The following is a 15,717-nucleotide window of genomic DNA, read 5'->3' as shown; positions in this document are numbered from 1 at the left end:
TACCGTAAAGATGAAAAAGGAAACAGAGACTTAAGAAAAAAATACAAATTAAAAGTCATTTTTTAAGCCAATATTTCTTTACATGAAAATAAAAAAAAAGTAAAACATATATTTTTTTTGGACAACTTTGCTGCAACTGTATAATGATAAAAGAAACAGCGAGGTAGATTCTGACACTGAAATCACGAAATTATAGTATACGAATAATCAAGAAGCTATTATTGTTACAATGATACGTTAAAAAAAGAAAAAGAAAACAGGAACAACAGGATGAACTCTTTAGTTCCCTGTCGTGATTCGCTTCAGGGTCATGTGACTGCATGTTTTTAAGCACCTGACTTTCACCGGTCCTGTGTGAAGTGTTGTCGGGGTCTGAAATGAGGGTCATGGACTCGGTCTCTGGGAGATACACTTGCCTGAATATGAATTATCTACTGTTAATTATGATCCACATTGGCGTAGGTCTGCATGCAGTTGGAGGGGTATGGCCAATGCCGCAGATTTCAGCCTCTTCGCCGGAGCAGTATCCCCTGAACCCAGAGGCTTTCTACTTTGAATACGGAAGACAATCGGAAGCCCAGCCCGGCTGTAGTGTTCTGGATGCTGCTTTCAAGAGATATTTCTCCCTTATATTTCCAGACTACTTTCCTGGTGGTAAGTAACAAAGACATGTTTCCATGTTAGCCTTTTGTTCAACGAAAGTACACTTCATAAACTAGTCAAATTTGTCAGTGTATGTTTGACAGTACTTATTTATTACTTTATATTTAGCAGTTACTTTAGGATAACAGGTGTGGAAACTTTGAGAATAGACCAAATGTGTAAAGACACTCATGTTTGATTTGTAAAGCCTGGGTTTATCTGAATGAATATGAGCATATAGAATGAACCAACGTTACACATGTTTAAGACCTCATCATGAATTCACAAAAATGTACAGCGAAGTGCTTATTGTGGTTGTGTTTTGAATGTTCTGTTTGTCATGTTGGCTTTTAAAGTACATCAATGGGCTTTGTAGAGACAGCAGTTTAGGCCAGCCCACTCTAAAACACCCACGGTCACAATGGAGAGTAGAGCAGGGTTGTGTTTGTTTATATTCCACAGCTCAAAAAGATCAGAGCATTGATAAAAATAGTAGTAGTACACTGTAGTTACTGTAATCTGGCAGGTAATGATTGTTGGATCTTCTCTTTCAGCAAATGTTCGTTTGCAATTCAGTGTGAATAGACCATTTACTTTGGAGGTCAGTGTAGACCATGATGGCTGTGATGGTTACCCAAGTCAAGAATCTTCTGAAAGATGTAAGTGTGCACAGTTTAATGAGCCAGAGCAAAATATCTTAAGCTCTGTATGGCTTCAACAAATGCAACCAGTATAGTGTACAGGTACATCTCAAAATTAGAATATCACGAAAAAGTTCAATATTTTTTGTCGCTCATTTCAGAAACTGAAACCCATATATCATATAGACTCATTAGACATAGAGTGAAATATTTCAAGCCTTGTTTTTTGAAATTTTGATGATTATGGCTTACATATAATGAAAACCCAAATTTCAATGTCTCAGAAAATTAAAATATTGCATAAAATCAATAAAGAAGGATATTTTAAACCGAAATGTCAGACTTCTGAAAAGTAAGATCATTTCTATGTACTCAATACTTGGTTGGGCCTCATTTTACATGAATTACTGCATCAATGCGTTGTGGCATGGAGGCGATCGGCCTGTGGTACTACTCAGGTGGAATGGAAGCCCAGGTTGGTTTGATAGCAACCTTCAGGTCATCTGCATTGTTGGGTCTGGTGTCTCCCTTCTTCCTCTTGACAATACCCCATAGATTATCTATATCTATGGACGGGAGAGTTTGCTGGCCAATCAAGCACAGTAACACCATGGTCATTAAACCAGCTTTTGGTACCTTTGGCAGTGTGGGCAGGTGCCAAGTCCTGCTGGAAAATGAAATCAGCGTCTCCATAAAGCTTGTTAGCAGAAGGAAGCACAAAATGTTCTAAAATGTCCTGGTAGATGACTATGTTGACTGTGGACTTCAGAAAAAACAGTGGACCAACACCAGCAGATGCTATGGCAGCCCAAATCATCACTGACTGTGGAAAGTCCAAAGTCCTCTTTTCAGATGAAAGTCAATTTTGCATGTCATTTTGGAAATCAAGGTCCCAAAGTCTGGAGGAAGAGTGGAGAGGCACAGAATCCACAATGCTTGAGGTCCAGTGTGAAGTTTCCACAGTCAGTGCTGATTTGGTCTGCCATGGCATCTGCTGGTGTTGGTCCACTGTGTTTTCTGAAGTCCACAGTCAACACACCCATCTACCACAAAATTTTAGAGCACTTTCTGCTTCCTTCTGCTGACAAACTTCACAGAGATGCTGATTTCACTTTCCAGCAGAACATGGCACCTGCCCACACTGCCAAAGGTGCCAAAAGCTGGTTCAATGACCATGGTGTTACTGCGCTTGATTGGCCAGAAAACTCACCTGACCTGAACCCTGTAGAGAATCTTTGGGGTATTGTCAAGAGGAAGATGAGAGACATCAGATCCAACAATGCAGATGACCTGAAGGACACTATCAAACCAACCTGGGCTTCCATTCCACCTGAGCAGTGCTACAGGCTGATCACCTCCATGCCACACCACACTGATGCAGTAATTCAAGTAAAAGGAGGCCCAACCAAGTATGGAGTACATAAAAATGAACATACTTTTCAGAAGCCTGACATTTCTGTTTAAAATATTCTTTTTTTTAATTGATTTTATGCAATATTCAAATTTTCTGAGACACGGAATTTTGGGTTTTCATTATCTGTAAGCCATACACATCAACATTTCAAGAAACAAGGCTTGAAATATTTCACTCTATGTCTAATGAGTTGATATAATAAATGGGTTTCAGTTTCTGAAATGAGTGACAAAAAATTTTGAACTTTTTCATGATATTCTAATTTTTTTAGATGTACCTATAAGTCTAAAATGTATTATCTGACTGGTGACTATTTATGTTTCAGACAATCTGAGTGTCTGTGCAGGACAAGCATCTCTGAAAGCGGAAACTGTGTGGGGTGCACTAAGAGGTGATTATAGTAACAATCTTAATAACAAACACTTATAAACAGTATGTTGTAAAAGCAAGTCTTACAGCTTTCAGAATCAGAATAGCTTTTTATTGTCATTTGACAGCACAGTTCATCACAAGTTTAACACGTTGGGTTACATTTTCACACTGTGTGAGCAGACATAAAAATGCTCACAATGTGATCTTTAGTGGCATCAAGCAGTGCTACCAATTTGAAACCCTTGCCTCACCCTCCCCTACAGTAGCTGCTACAAATGTATTAGGTGTCTGAGCCACTGTTTTTTTTTCTTTTTCTACACCTCTCTAACATTTTTAGTTAAGGGCATAAAAAAATCTTGTCCATGATCAAACATAGTAGGTGCCAGCACTGCACCTTAACATTGGATGCCACCTACTAGTAATTGGAAAAATATGAGGAAGTCGTCCCTAAGATACTATAGAAATCTGACAGTGAAACATAGCAGGTTGTTACATTCCTATAAATATAAACATATTATTCTAATTCTTTAAGTTATTGTCCACTATTGAAAATGTGAATATTATATTCAATTTCTGTTCTCAGTTCACCCTAAATTTCACTTAATGAACTTTTAAACAGCCCTGCATCATGTATCTAGATAAGATAAGATAAGATAAGCCTTTATTTGTCCTGCAAGGGAAAATTCCAGATTAAATTATTGCTGATTGTATGCCATGGTGTAAAAGTATTGTCTTTCTAAGCGTAGGTCTGGAAACCTTCAGTCAACTGGTGTATCAAGATGATTTTGGCTCTGTAAGTCATTATTTTCCAATTAAATTCATAAGCCTCTCGAAGACTTCTATGCATAATTTTCAGTTGTTGTAGGGCAAGATTACTATTTGAAGTAAAATTGTTCATGTCTTTTTTTTCTAGTTTTTTGTGAATAAAACTGACATTGAAGACTTCCCACGGTTTCAGTTCAGGGGGATTTTGTTGGACACATCACGCCATTATTTACCAGTCCAGGCCATACTTAAAACTCTGGTAATAATCCGAATCATCATAATCTACACCTCAGGATTCTGTTTCCTTGATCAAACTTGTTATTAAGTACTATAACAAATTTTTTTTCCTGTTAGGATGCAATGGCCTACAGTAAATTCAACGTATTTCACTGGCACATTGTTGATGACCCCTCCTTCCCTTACCAAAGCCAAACCTTTCCAGACCTGTCCGCTAAGGTAATAAATGCTCAATAAAAGCTAATAACATAAGACAGACTGTTGTCATGTGTTGCATGACTCAGCACCTTTATAGTTGTCATTTGCCTTGCAAATAGTGAAACGTTCCACCTTAACAAAGGCCTCTGGCTCTGATTCAGGGGGCTTTCCATCCGATGACTCACATCTACACACAGACAGATGTGCAGAGGGTGATCTCATATGCCAGGCTGAGGGGAATAAGGGTCCTTCCTGAGTTTGATTCTCCTGGCCACACTCAATCTTGGGGAAAAGGTAAAATTTAAAGATCTGCTTAACCAAAATTACTAAAAACATTGTCAAACAATATCAGGTTATGTGGACTTTTCCACATAACCTTCACCACATAAAGAGCACTTGGCATCATGCCTAGTTTAAAAGACTGCCTGCCAAATCTGTTAATCCTGTTGATTTAAGACTGTAAATGGGCAAAGACTGGCTGAAGCTTGATTTATCTCTTATCTACAGAAGTATATTATAATGCTGGACCTTCTCTACTACTGATTTGATTTTCATACACCCGACAGGACAGTCTGATTTGTTGACACCCTGCTACAAAGGGGGCACTCCATCAGGTGCTTTTGGTCCTGTGAATCCAACCTTGCCCTCCACCTACCAGTTCATAGCAAGACTATTTAAGGAAGTGTCATCAGTGTTTCCTGATTCCTATATCCACTTAGGAGGGGATGAGGTTAACTTCTTCTGCTGGTAAGCAGAAATTTGATCACTTGTGTGTCTTCAAACTGGCATTGATTTAAACCAGCCTGTCCTGGTTTTGATTGCTGTTATTTTTGTCATATTTCCAGCAAAGCATGTAAGAAAAATGAACCAAAACAATTACACTGCCATTTGCATGCAGTGTCCTTTCCTGTTGCTTTTGCCCTTTACTCTAAAATAGTGGATGCAAACTTAAACTGAAGTACCTTTATTCTGGTGTAAATGTTGCTTTGACAGTCAGCATAATTTGAAATAGTTGAATTACTCACTTTGTCTGCTTTCTGCAGGAAATCAAACCCTGATGTCCGGGCATTCATGCAAAAGATGGGATTTGGAACGGACTTCACCAAACTGGAGGCTTTCTACATGGAGAGGTAGATAGTATGAGGAGACACACTATGAAGGCCAAGGGAGATGGAACAACCAACATATTGTTACCAGTGTTATTCTTATCTCTTTGCCAGCATTGTGAATATTACTTCAACTCTCAACAAAACGGCCATTGTGTGGCAGGATGTTTTTGACTACCATGAACGTGTAAGTAAATCCCAGAAATATAGTGTGTTTTTTCCTCTACTCTTACTCCAACCTTTAATAGGACGTTTATAGTATGTAGTGTTTTGGAGCATTTCAATTCTTTTCATTCCCTGCTTAAAAAATATTAGATATATAACACTTTAATCAATTCATGTACTTTATATTCTGTGCTGGTTTGTTCTGTTGTATATCGTGTAGAAAAATGATTACACTGGTTATCACACTGGTTATTGGCTAAAATGTGTTAGAATCACACAACCCAAAAAAACACAAAATATATTTATAGGACAAGAATACAAAACAAAATAGGAAACGGTTTATATGCATGACAAAAGCATATAAAACTATAACTAATGTAACATAGCAAGGATAAATAAAGATGGAAACACTGCAGTAGATGTGCATTAACATAGACAGTATTTACATGTTGTATGTGTGATAGTTTCAGCGCAGACTTCAATCAGTGGTGGAGGTATGGAGAGGGGGCTGCTACCTTTGTGAAGTGCGTAAGGCGACTAAAGCAGGGCTCAGGGTGATTCTTGCCGCTCCCTGGTATTTGGATCAACCAGGACCGACACACAACTGGACTCCGTACTACACTGTGTGGCCCCTCGCCTTTAAGGGTTAGAAAAGACCCTGTGTGCTGTGACGAGTTAAATTAATACTAACTACCGTGTTATTTGTCTTTTTAATAATTTGCTAGTAAAATGCAGGCTGTGAATAGCCACTTCCTTATGACCATAAGACACACCCTCCATACCACTAGATGGCAGTGGAGGCTTTTGGTTGTACATCATTGATAAGGAGAGAGTGTGTCCCAGTTTCATTGTAATATTAATTATGTAACACATCTAGTCGAATGTCACTGACAGTCGAACTTAGCGAATCATACTAATTTTTAGAAGAAAATGTTGTGCTGTATAGGTTTTCCTCAGACCATTTCCCCACCAGCACAGCATTAGTTTTAAGCTCACAATAGTTCTTGGTGGTGAACATGCCAACTTTTTTCCCTAAACAGGGATATATAAAAACATTGCCTTTAGCCAATATTCTACCTAGCTTTTCAGTAGCGGTCCAAGAAATGATTCTTAAAATATGCATTATTATTCAACATTGTGTTTGTGTCATCTGAGTGACAGTGATGAAACCTCTGCATACTGGTTTAACCTGCTTAGCTTTTCTACATTAAACCAGAAATGCATAAACTGCAAATGTATACAAATATTATGTACAATCCAAAAGCCATTAATAAACAATAGGTATTGGTGAGGTCGTCAGAGTGTCATAGGTTAAACGATGCTAATTCACCTAAATAGAGACACAAACATGTGAATGCATTTTTTTGCTATTGTAGGTCTGAACAAGAGCATATTCTACATAAAAACTATTTAAAGAGTTTACTTTGTGTTGAACAGCTTTATAACAAAAATGAGGGAAATGCTGTAAACACTGTTCACTGTTCTCACCCGTCTCATCCGACATTTCATTTTGAGAATTCATTTAGCAGCATAGATATGATTTCATTACCACAAAATCCCAGAAGGTGGAAGAGCACAGACAAGTATCAAAATAGCACAGTTGGGCAAGACACCATGCTGTTTCTTACCCTACTCAGATTCCTGAGGACACAGTGCTGCACATCTGGAAGGGCGTTCCATATGACTATACGAAAGAGCTCAGCAGGATCACCAAAGCTGGCAAGAGAGTCGTGTTGGCTGCTCCATGGTATATCAACCACATTGCCTATGGTCAGGACTGGCGTAAATCCTACACTGTGCAGCCTCTGAACTTTTCGGGTGTGTGCACAACCAGTTAAGACATCATATCTATGCTGGTGATGGTGATGGTACTTGTCTGTGGTAGAACATTAACATTAGCCTTGGGCTGTTGAGTGTGGACTTGAAAGTGTTTTGTTGAATACAATGTGAAGAATCTATTGCTTGTAAACTTGTTACCAGCCAACTAATAATTATTCACATTGTGCTATTAAATACATTTTTCCACTTCTTGTCACAGGTACGGAGGAACAGAAGAAGCTGGTGATAGGGGGTGAGGTATGCATGTGGGGAGAATATGTTGATGCCACCAATCTCACTCCACGTCTTTGGTAAGAAGGCTTGAAACTACTTCATACTTTAGGGCAATTAAATGTTGCATCAGTTGCTTGAAGGCATTAGAAATAACCACTGGATTTGCCAAAAATCCCAGGCCAAGGGCAAGTGCTGCAGCAGAGAGACTCTGGAGTGATGAGAAGCAGACTTCTAGTGTGGAAAAGGCGTTTCCTCGTTTGCAGGATTTCCGCTGCAAGCTGCTGAGGTACTTTATTTTTTTCTTAGTACAGTGCTTTAGAATAATATTTGGGTCAATATATAATTGAGGGACTTTTTGAGTTCCCTTTACAGGGTAACATAGCTGACAGGTATAGTTGACATTTTTGCTGTTTTCAGGCCTAAAATCAACATAATCATAACACCACATGGCATTTTTACAGAAAGGTTCTTTTAAATATCATATATACAATTGAATAAAATTGAAATTGAAAGTTATTTATAAAGATATTGATACTGTTGACATAAGAGTGCAATAAATACACACTTGACTCACACACTACTTTATATTAAGTAACTAAGAAAGAGAAAGAACATACCTTGGAGTCTTGCCAGTGTTTTCTTCAGGAGGAAATGTCATCATGTGGAGCAGGTCATGCGATTTGAAATTAACACACGTTTTTGTAACGGGTAACTAAGTTGAAAGTAATTTGTTTGACACAGATGCAATTTGTTGTTTTCCATATAAAATTTTATATATTGCCAAAAAAGAAATATCTGTCGTGATTATCTTAACTTAATAAAAAGAACACAATCAAAACAATTTCTGAATAAGCTCATTTTATTATTGGTTTAGCTAATTAGAAGGTGGTTGTTATTAAATTTGGACAGCTATTTAGTTGACATTTTGGTATATCTAGTCGGTTATTAATGATTTATTTATCGTTTATTAAGAAGTGATTGTTTCCGTAATTACATAATTAAGGAATTTTTAAAGACATGATCATAATGAACATAATTTTTTTTTTTTTTGCTTTTAGTACAAGTGTATGCAAGATATATCCCATGGACTTCAAAAGTCCCTCAATTATTGACCCATTTAGTGCTGGCATACTTCAAGAGGACACTAGATGCTTTCACTTTCTTACCACATTTGCTGTATTAAATAATGATGTTTTTACTTCATTTTGTTTTTTAGGCGTGGCATCCAGGCAGAGCCACTCTATGTGGGGCACTGCAGACATGAGTACCAGGGTATTTGAAGATGTGTGAACATAACTTTGAGCAGTGTTTTAAGCCTTAAGGTATAATTGCCTTTCACGCTCATGAAGGGATACAATGTGTGAGGAATTTGCATTTTTCTCAGGGATTGTTGTTACTTTTCTTCTTATTTTTCTTATTTTAATTAGTGGTAGTAGTGGTAGTGATAGTACTAGTGGTAGTGGAGGTAGTAGTAGTGGTATCTGTAATTATCGTTTGTTGTAGTTTTTATGCATTTTTATGATCTTTTATATTCAGTAGTCATTTTAATTTATAATTGCCAACCGTATGAGAAATAACAAAATACTGAGTTGAACAGTTCTTAAATGATATGACAGGCCTAGAAACTCTAGCTTTGATTATTTCATTCAAATAATGACACCTCCATTAAGCTGTACCTTAGCTTAAATTCTCTAACTGGAAAATAATAAAATCAGCCTGTTATAAAATTAACCATGGCACTCTGTTTTTTCCCACCCTAGGTTCTTCTGTATAAGACATTGTTAATATCATATGTTTACAGTGTCTTACGTAGAAGAATTACCCTTTTCTCATATTATTTGACATCCATATTTTGACTTTAAATTGTCCACAAGGGAACTATAATTATATTGTAATTTATTATATTTAATGATGTCATTTAATAGACAATATAATATGACACTTTTCAAACATTTAAAAAAAAAATCTGTGAGTAAAAGGTGTAATATGTTACAATATATAAAGTAAGAACATTTGAGAATGGTATGACCAGCTTGAATTTACAGAATGACCTGAATATTACAAGAATTTAAAATGTGCAAAACTAACATTTCTCATCAGATACCTGGAAATAAGGCAGACTGACTTCTCACCTCCTACATCCTCTTGCTTGTCCTCTGTTGCAGTTTAACATTTGGAAGAATACATGCAGATGTTTTCATGTTTATTGGGCATATAAAATAGATAAAAGAGCTGTAAGACAAACCCCTGTTGTTATCTAAGTGCTTTAAAATCAAACTGATGAATTAAAGGTGGGAAGATTCACAAGCAAGATGATCTCATTTCAGGACTTGTGGTTGTCTTAAGCCCAGTTAAGACCAAATATTCACAATGGGGAAAGCTTAAAACTGGTGAATGCTTGCAACATGCTGGTCTGCAACGCTCTGAAGTTCACATTAATTCAACTCGACAGCATTTTCATTCCATAGAATCAGTTCTTCCTACTGAACATCCTTTTTTTTGTTGCTGGATATATGTAATAGTCTCTTATGTGAATGAAGATAGATTACCATCAGGTGAATAGTGATAAAAATGTACTTCTTGGTGACAGATGAGCTACATGCCATTATTTATTGGCATGATTTTAAAATAGAAAAAAAAAAAACAAAGAATAAATTTTTTCTCTACTGAGGAGTTAAACTGACTGAAAACAGTACAGGCAATTATTGGGAATCAAAGAGAATTTAATTTATAATGAAGTGAAAACACAAAACAATGCAAGAATACATATACAGACATTCCATAAAAGTCTAAAACCTATGCTGGATGTCATTCAGGCCACTGCTTTCCTGCGGGGCCTCCATTTGGGAGACAGGAACAGAATATTAGATTAATCTGTGTTCTACTGCATCAACAGTTGATGTGGTTTAAAGGTAAGAGTGACCACATGCAAACTAATATATCCCCACCCAAAAGTTTAATAAGAAAAGAACATAGTAAACCAAAATAATATAGAAAAAAGTAAACAGGAAATCACCAAAAATAATCACTTAAAAATTATAATCAAACCAAATATACATACAAAAAGAAAAACTACACACACAGACAGGACTCTTTCCCGTTTTGTTTGCAGCTACTTTTGTCTTTGCTTTTAAGTAAAAAGAATTAATATAAACAGGGCTTAAATGAAATGGGTTGAAATGTGCTTTCACAGAGATCAGCAGTCTTTCAGGTGTAGCCTCTATTCTGCTCTGTGACTCAATCCTCTTCTACATGCCTGCTTTTACCTGCTTGCCTCTCCCCAAAGCAGGTGGAAACTGTCCTTATACAGTTCTGTGACCTTTGACCTCTGAGCCAATCAAACACTCTACCCACAAGTTGTGCTTCCAGGTCAACTCACACAATCCTATGAGAGTACAAGAAAAGCACTCCAAGATCAAAATAACAGATTGATACTGGCAAATTCCATAAGAAGATGAACACAAGAAGGACCATTTTCTAGGACGTTTGGTTTATTTCTGTCTATGTTTCCAAATCACAGTATAAAATTACCTCAAGGCATTAAATGTAAGTTAAGACTTCACAATATTATAAAGAGAAAAGTCTTCCAAGAGCATGCACATGACAACAATGGGAGGGAAAAACTGTGGTTAGGAGAGTTGAAAAGAGGAGAGAGAAAAGGCATCAAGACACACCTAGTACAAGACAAACACTGGGCAGGTTGTAGAGCCAGTACCTGCCCATCAGAAACATACAGCTCTGGAGCTGTATACAGTCATGGAAAAAAGTTTGACACCCCATGTATTTGATATATAGCATTAAGAATCATGCTTAAGTCATTGCACACCCTTGTGGTCATTCTAGTGCCATCCTCCAAACCCACATGCTCCCTTCTGCACATGCACTATTCCGTCAAGGTCAAAACTGGATCTTTCAGCAAGATAATGCCTGTTAACCCCACAAACGTAATAAACTGCAAATGTAACAAAAATTTGCAGCTCTTAACGTAATAATCCCACAAATGTAATAACTTTCCCACAAATGAAATAACAGTGGCCTACCACAAACGTAATACCTCATTTTCCCAGCGTGTTCCTACCCTCCTACCCCTTGTTATAATCCTACCCACGCATTGTATTTACATGGTTCAAACAAAGGCTTATATTATACTTAATGAGAAAAAATAATATCCGGTTCATACTGAAGCTTTTATAATAAAACCTTTACAACACTTTTGCCCATTCTGTTTTGTTCCTCCACTTGTATTTGTAATTAAACACCTATTAATCTGGAATTAGTACCATGTGGTATAACTGCAACATTTGATCATTCTAAAAAGGACAAGAATGAATAGGAAGAAAAAAAAAGATGGATGAATATTCATGCATGCATTACTTAATTGTATGTGATGTGTTAATTTATAACATTTGTGGGAAGTTATTACAATTTTGGAAACTGAAGATTTAACATAATAAATCCCCACAAAAGTAATAATTACTATATTTGTGGGAAATGACGTATTACGTTTGTGGGAAAGTTATTACATTTGTGGGATTATTACGTTAAAAGCTTAAAATTTTTATTACATTTGTGGGGTTAACAATGCCCCATGAAACACACCCAGGGCATGAAATGTTGAAACTGTCAAGCATTTAGCTTTTCAATGTTTTTCTTAATAAACAAAAAACAAAACAAAAAAATCATTTCCATTTGTTTGTGTCTGATACAGCCACACCTTTTGAAACACAAAAAACATTTTCCCACAAATATTTAATAATATTTGAGATTGTGTAAAATTTTAAGGGTGTCTAAAAACATTTTTCCAGTGCTGTACCTGTGGAAAAGTACAGGGAGAGAGGAAGAGGAACAAACTATAGGGGAAGGAGGACACAGAGCTACTGACATAATGACAACAGATACATGTAAATACAGATCAAGAGAAGGGGAGAGGTGCTCGGTGCATTACGGTTCTCCCACTAGACAATACCTATAGCAGCTTAGCTTAATAATGGTTCAGGGTCAGCTGAGGTTGCATGAACTGAAGGAAAGAGTCAAGTCTAAACACCACGTACTACATATTAAAACAACCTGCTTTTTACAAGAAAGGCAGATCATTTTAAAAGAATGTCATGTGATTAAAGTTACCAGATTTGTTGGGAAGATTAACTCGAGAGACACTTTTCTTGGACTTTTGGATTTTTAAGTGGCGTCGACACATGAACTTCATTTCTTTATTTATTTTTGCATATACAGTATACTGCATGTACATAAAATACAACTGCTTCACCCTACAACTCTAAAACCACATTAATCTATTAAATCATGAAGGTTCCTCAGGGAGATTCACAGAAGCAGGAGGGATCCTCCTGGAATTAAGGTTGTCAGACTAGTTACACAACATAACACACTACTGTAGATGTATGCATGTGTACTACATTTTACAAAATACATATAGTAAGACATATTGGATATGCAAAAACTACAGCTGAGTATGACAACCCCCTCTTGTGAGCAAGGAAAAGAAATCTAAAATCAAGTTAACGTTTGCAGGTTTTTTGGGAAGATTTACCCAAGACAGATCCTCCTTCAGGACTCTTCCAATACATCTGAAAGTGATATTTAAGACAGTTAATATTTTTTAAAACCCATTTAATTTATAAAACATTGTATAACAGTCTCCACTGATTCAATTATTTGTGCCTCTATCGCCCTCTAGTGACAGTGGCGACAACAATATTATCAATGTTTTAGTGAAATGTTGCAAAAGTAAATGGAGTTACAATCATGACAAATTTATGAGCATGTCTAAGCAGAGTCAGTAGGTTGTTACTTAACGGCAATATTACGCTCTACCCCTTCTACTCTTGACCTAATCAGTAATCAAAAGGGGAATTGTGTTTCAAATAGGAAACATTTTGATCAGCTCAGTTTTTTTTTAATCATTTTTCTATTAATGGCAGTATGTTATATTTGTAATTTTGTCTTTCTCTGCTAAAGAATCTGAGCATTTACACGAAGCATATTACTATACACACTTTAACACAGGCTCTCAAATGTTACTTTACCTGTTGAATGAGCTGATATGATTATGATATGATCTAGGACAAGAGATTTTCTCATGGTGTGGATTACAGAGGTGGCAGCAGATGGCAAGGCGGGGTAATCCTTGGCAGTCATAGTGCTGACACCTCAATCCTTGTACTTCATCTGACTTGGGGCGACCACTGGTGATGCTGGACTAAACCTGACAGAGCTTACCAAGCATGTTGGTTGATCATTCTGCAGTTTCTTGGAGACAAGTTGACATGTTAAGTGTAGTGTAACAGATGTTTGTATCATTAAATCAGAGCAAAATAGTACTAAATTTTCCAATCTGGAAATGTTTCTGCTTTTGTATCAAAATGATTAGTGCATGACTTCCTTTTTTTTTTTTTAATAGCTGTCAAAATATACACAATGCTCTTTCATTGTTCTAAAAAAATTAAAATACTTTTGGATCATAGATTTAATTTTTTTTTTTTTTTACAGAAAGGTAGTTAAAAAGAATAAATGTTAATAAAGACAATCAAATATGACTTGTATATCTGCTCCCTGTTTACAAAGAAGGTGTCAACTTTAAAAGTTAATCTCACTCTTTGACAATAGCTGACGTTCAAAGAGATTATATCAAAAAGCTGCTTAGGCTGATGCATAGATTTGTGAACAGGCATTCAAGGACATCCTATGAAGGACAAGTAATATTATATCCTTTACTTCTGTGACTATGGTCCTAATGTACCCTTAATTAATAACCAGATATGAAAGAAACAAATGATTCCTTCAAACATGTACGAACATAAAGCTGCCTTTACAAACATGGTGAGCTTTCGCTGTTCTATCAGCTGTACATTTGTGGATTTTACGTGACGTAGTTTAGTCGTCGGCAGGACTCAGTCATCATTAATGTTTCCCTTAAATACATTAGCATCATAATCATCCAGCTGGCTTGTGGCAGCCGGATACTAAAGAGTGGCTGCATCCGCACATCAATCACAAGGCTGAGGTGTGAAGACACGTGACAGTTATTCCTGGCAGGCAATACCTCAAAGCAGCGCCCTGCTGATGGCAGCAGCATCTTACCCACACTGGAACCTGGAGAGTCAGGATTTAAAGGAAACACAGAAGAAGCTGTTGCTTCTGTAACTATTTAGGTGGCATCATGTATAACTCTTATATGTACGCCTGTATAAATAATATTTGGATGTATGACAGCACTTAAAGAATTCATCAAGCTTCTTTAAATTTGACAAAACTAAAATGTTGCAAAACATCCAAGTTATAATGTTCCAAAATTTGACCTTTGACCATCCACTTGATTGCAAATTTTTGTCTCATAGTGTGGAGACAATACAGTCAGATCCTCCTGGCATGAAGGTGAGTAACACCTGTGTTATGTAATCTGATCTAGGACTGCAGATTACCACAGGACTGCTTAGGTCAGGGCAAATATGTCTTCAGGCTTATCCAAACACATGGTGTTTAATGTGAATTTAACCTGCGACTGCACGTGTAGTATGAACAAGGAAATCTGTCTGACCTGTCTTTGTCTTCAGTGTGCATAGAGCTCCCCAAAAACTTTTCATTGTGTCCAAGAATTGTGCAGTCAGATTTATTGAAATCTGTTACTGACTGGCATGTCTTGAGAGTTAATAACATACCAGCTGCTTTGTCCCAGGATTAGAGACATGAGCTAAGACAATAAGTTCAGAGTTCAGATACAACTATATGTACCACTGCCTTAGACTACATCGAATCTGTAATCCTTTTATACACCAGTTTAGACCAACAGAAAGAGCTCTGTTTTCAATACAAAGCTCTCCTACTAATATCAAGAGTGACTTAGTAAGGATTAAAGACATGATAGACGTCAGTCAGTGGACTGCAGACAGTAAGCATCTCTGTAGTATCAGGGTTACTCTTGACCTGATTAAAGAGGTGAACTAGATGTTAGCTATCTGCAATTAAGACAATTATAAATTTATATATCTCTACAGAACTCAGCCTTTACAGTTGTCACTTCTCTACATACCCACTATGTCCTTCCAATGACAGAGAAAATTTGCGATTTCAAGGATTTGTAAATTTCAAATTAGCCTTGAGTCACTAA

At 36.7% G+C, this 15,717-nt stretch overlaps 1 protein-coding gene across 2 annotated transcripts; it reads left to right on the top strand.

The window, feature by feature from the left end:
* Positions 1–137: 137 nt before the first annotated feature.
* On the top strand, positions 138–9,378 carry hexa (hexosaminidase A (alpha polypeptide)). 2 transcript variants are annotated; one of them, XM_030137579.1, is made up of 14 exons: positions 150–654; positions 1,197–1,301; positions 3,023–3,088; positions 3,816–3,862; positions 3,983–4,093; positions 4,189–4,290; positions 4,431–4,563; positions 4,836–5,016; positions 5,313–5,399; positions 5,490–5,562; positions 7,178–7,358; positions 7,579–7,669; positions 7,771–7,878; positions 8,809–9,378. In XM_030137579.1, exons 1-14 carry the CDS (start codon positions 378–380, stop codon positions 8,870–8,872), a joined length of 1,626 nt encoding a protein of 541 aa, XP_029993439.1. In that variant the 5' UTR covers positions 150–377; the 3' UTR covers positions 8,873–9,378. The 2 variants fall into 2 exon arrangements, with proteins under 2 accessions (XP_029993440.1, XP_029993439.1); XM_030137580.1 differs by lacking the exons at positions 7,579–7,669; positions 7,771–7,878; positions 8,809–9,378 and adding an exon at positions 6,005–6,185 and having other exon boundaries at positions 138–654; positions 7,178–7,317.
* Positions 9,379–15,717: the final 6,339 nt, after the last annotated feature.

This window comes from Sphaeramia orbicularis, chromosome 6 (assembly GCF_902148855.1).
Source record: "Sphaeramia orbicularis chromosome 6, fSphaOr1.1, whole genome shotgun sequence".
NCBI lineage: Eukaryota > Metazoa > Chordata > Actinopteri > Kurtiformes > Apogonidae > Sphaeramia > Sphaeramia orbicularis.
The sequence above is the reverse complement of the archived record's forward strand: the minus strand, read 5'-3'. Positions and strand labels throughout refer to the sequence as shown.

Bases quoted from the DNA above. Each gene is read 5' to 3' on its own strand.
- hexa (XM_030137579.1), top strand. From the start codon at position 378: ATGAGGGTCATGGACTCGGTCTCTGGGAGATACACTTGCCTGAATATG. The intron at 4,094-4,188 runs GTAATAATCCGA...TTTTCCTGTTAG, and splicing joins AGGCCATACTTAAAACTCTG to GATGCAATGGCCTACAGTAA. The intron at 7,359-7,578 runs GTGTGTGCACAA...TTCTTGTCACAG, and splicing joins GCAGCCTCTGAACTTTTCGG to GTACGGAGGAACAGAAGAAG.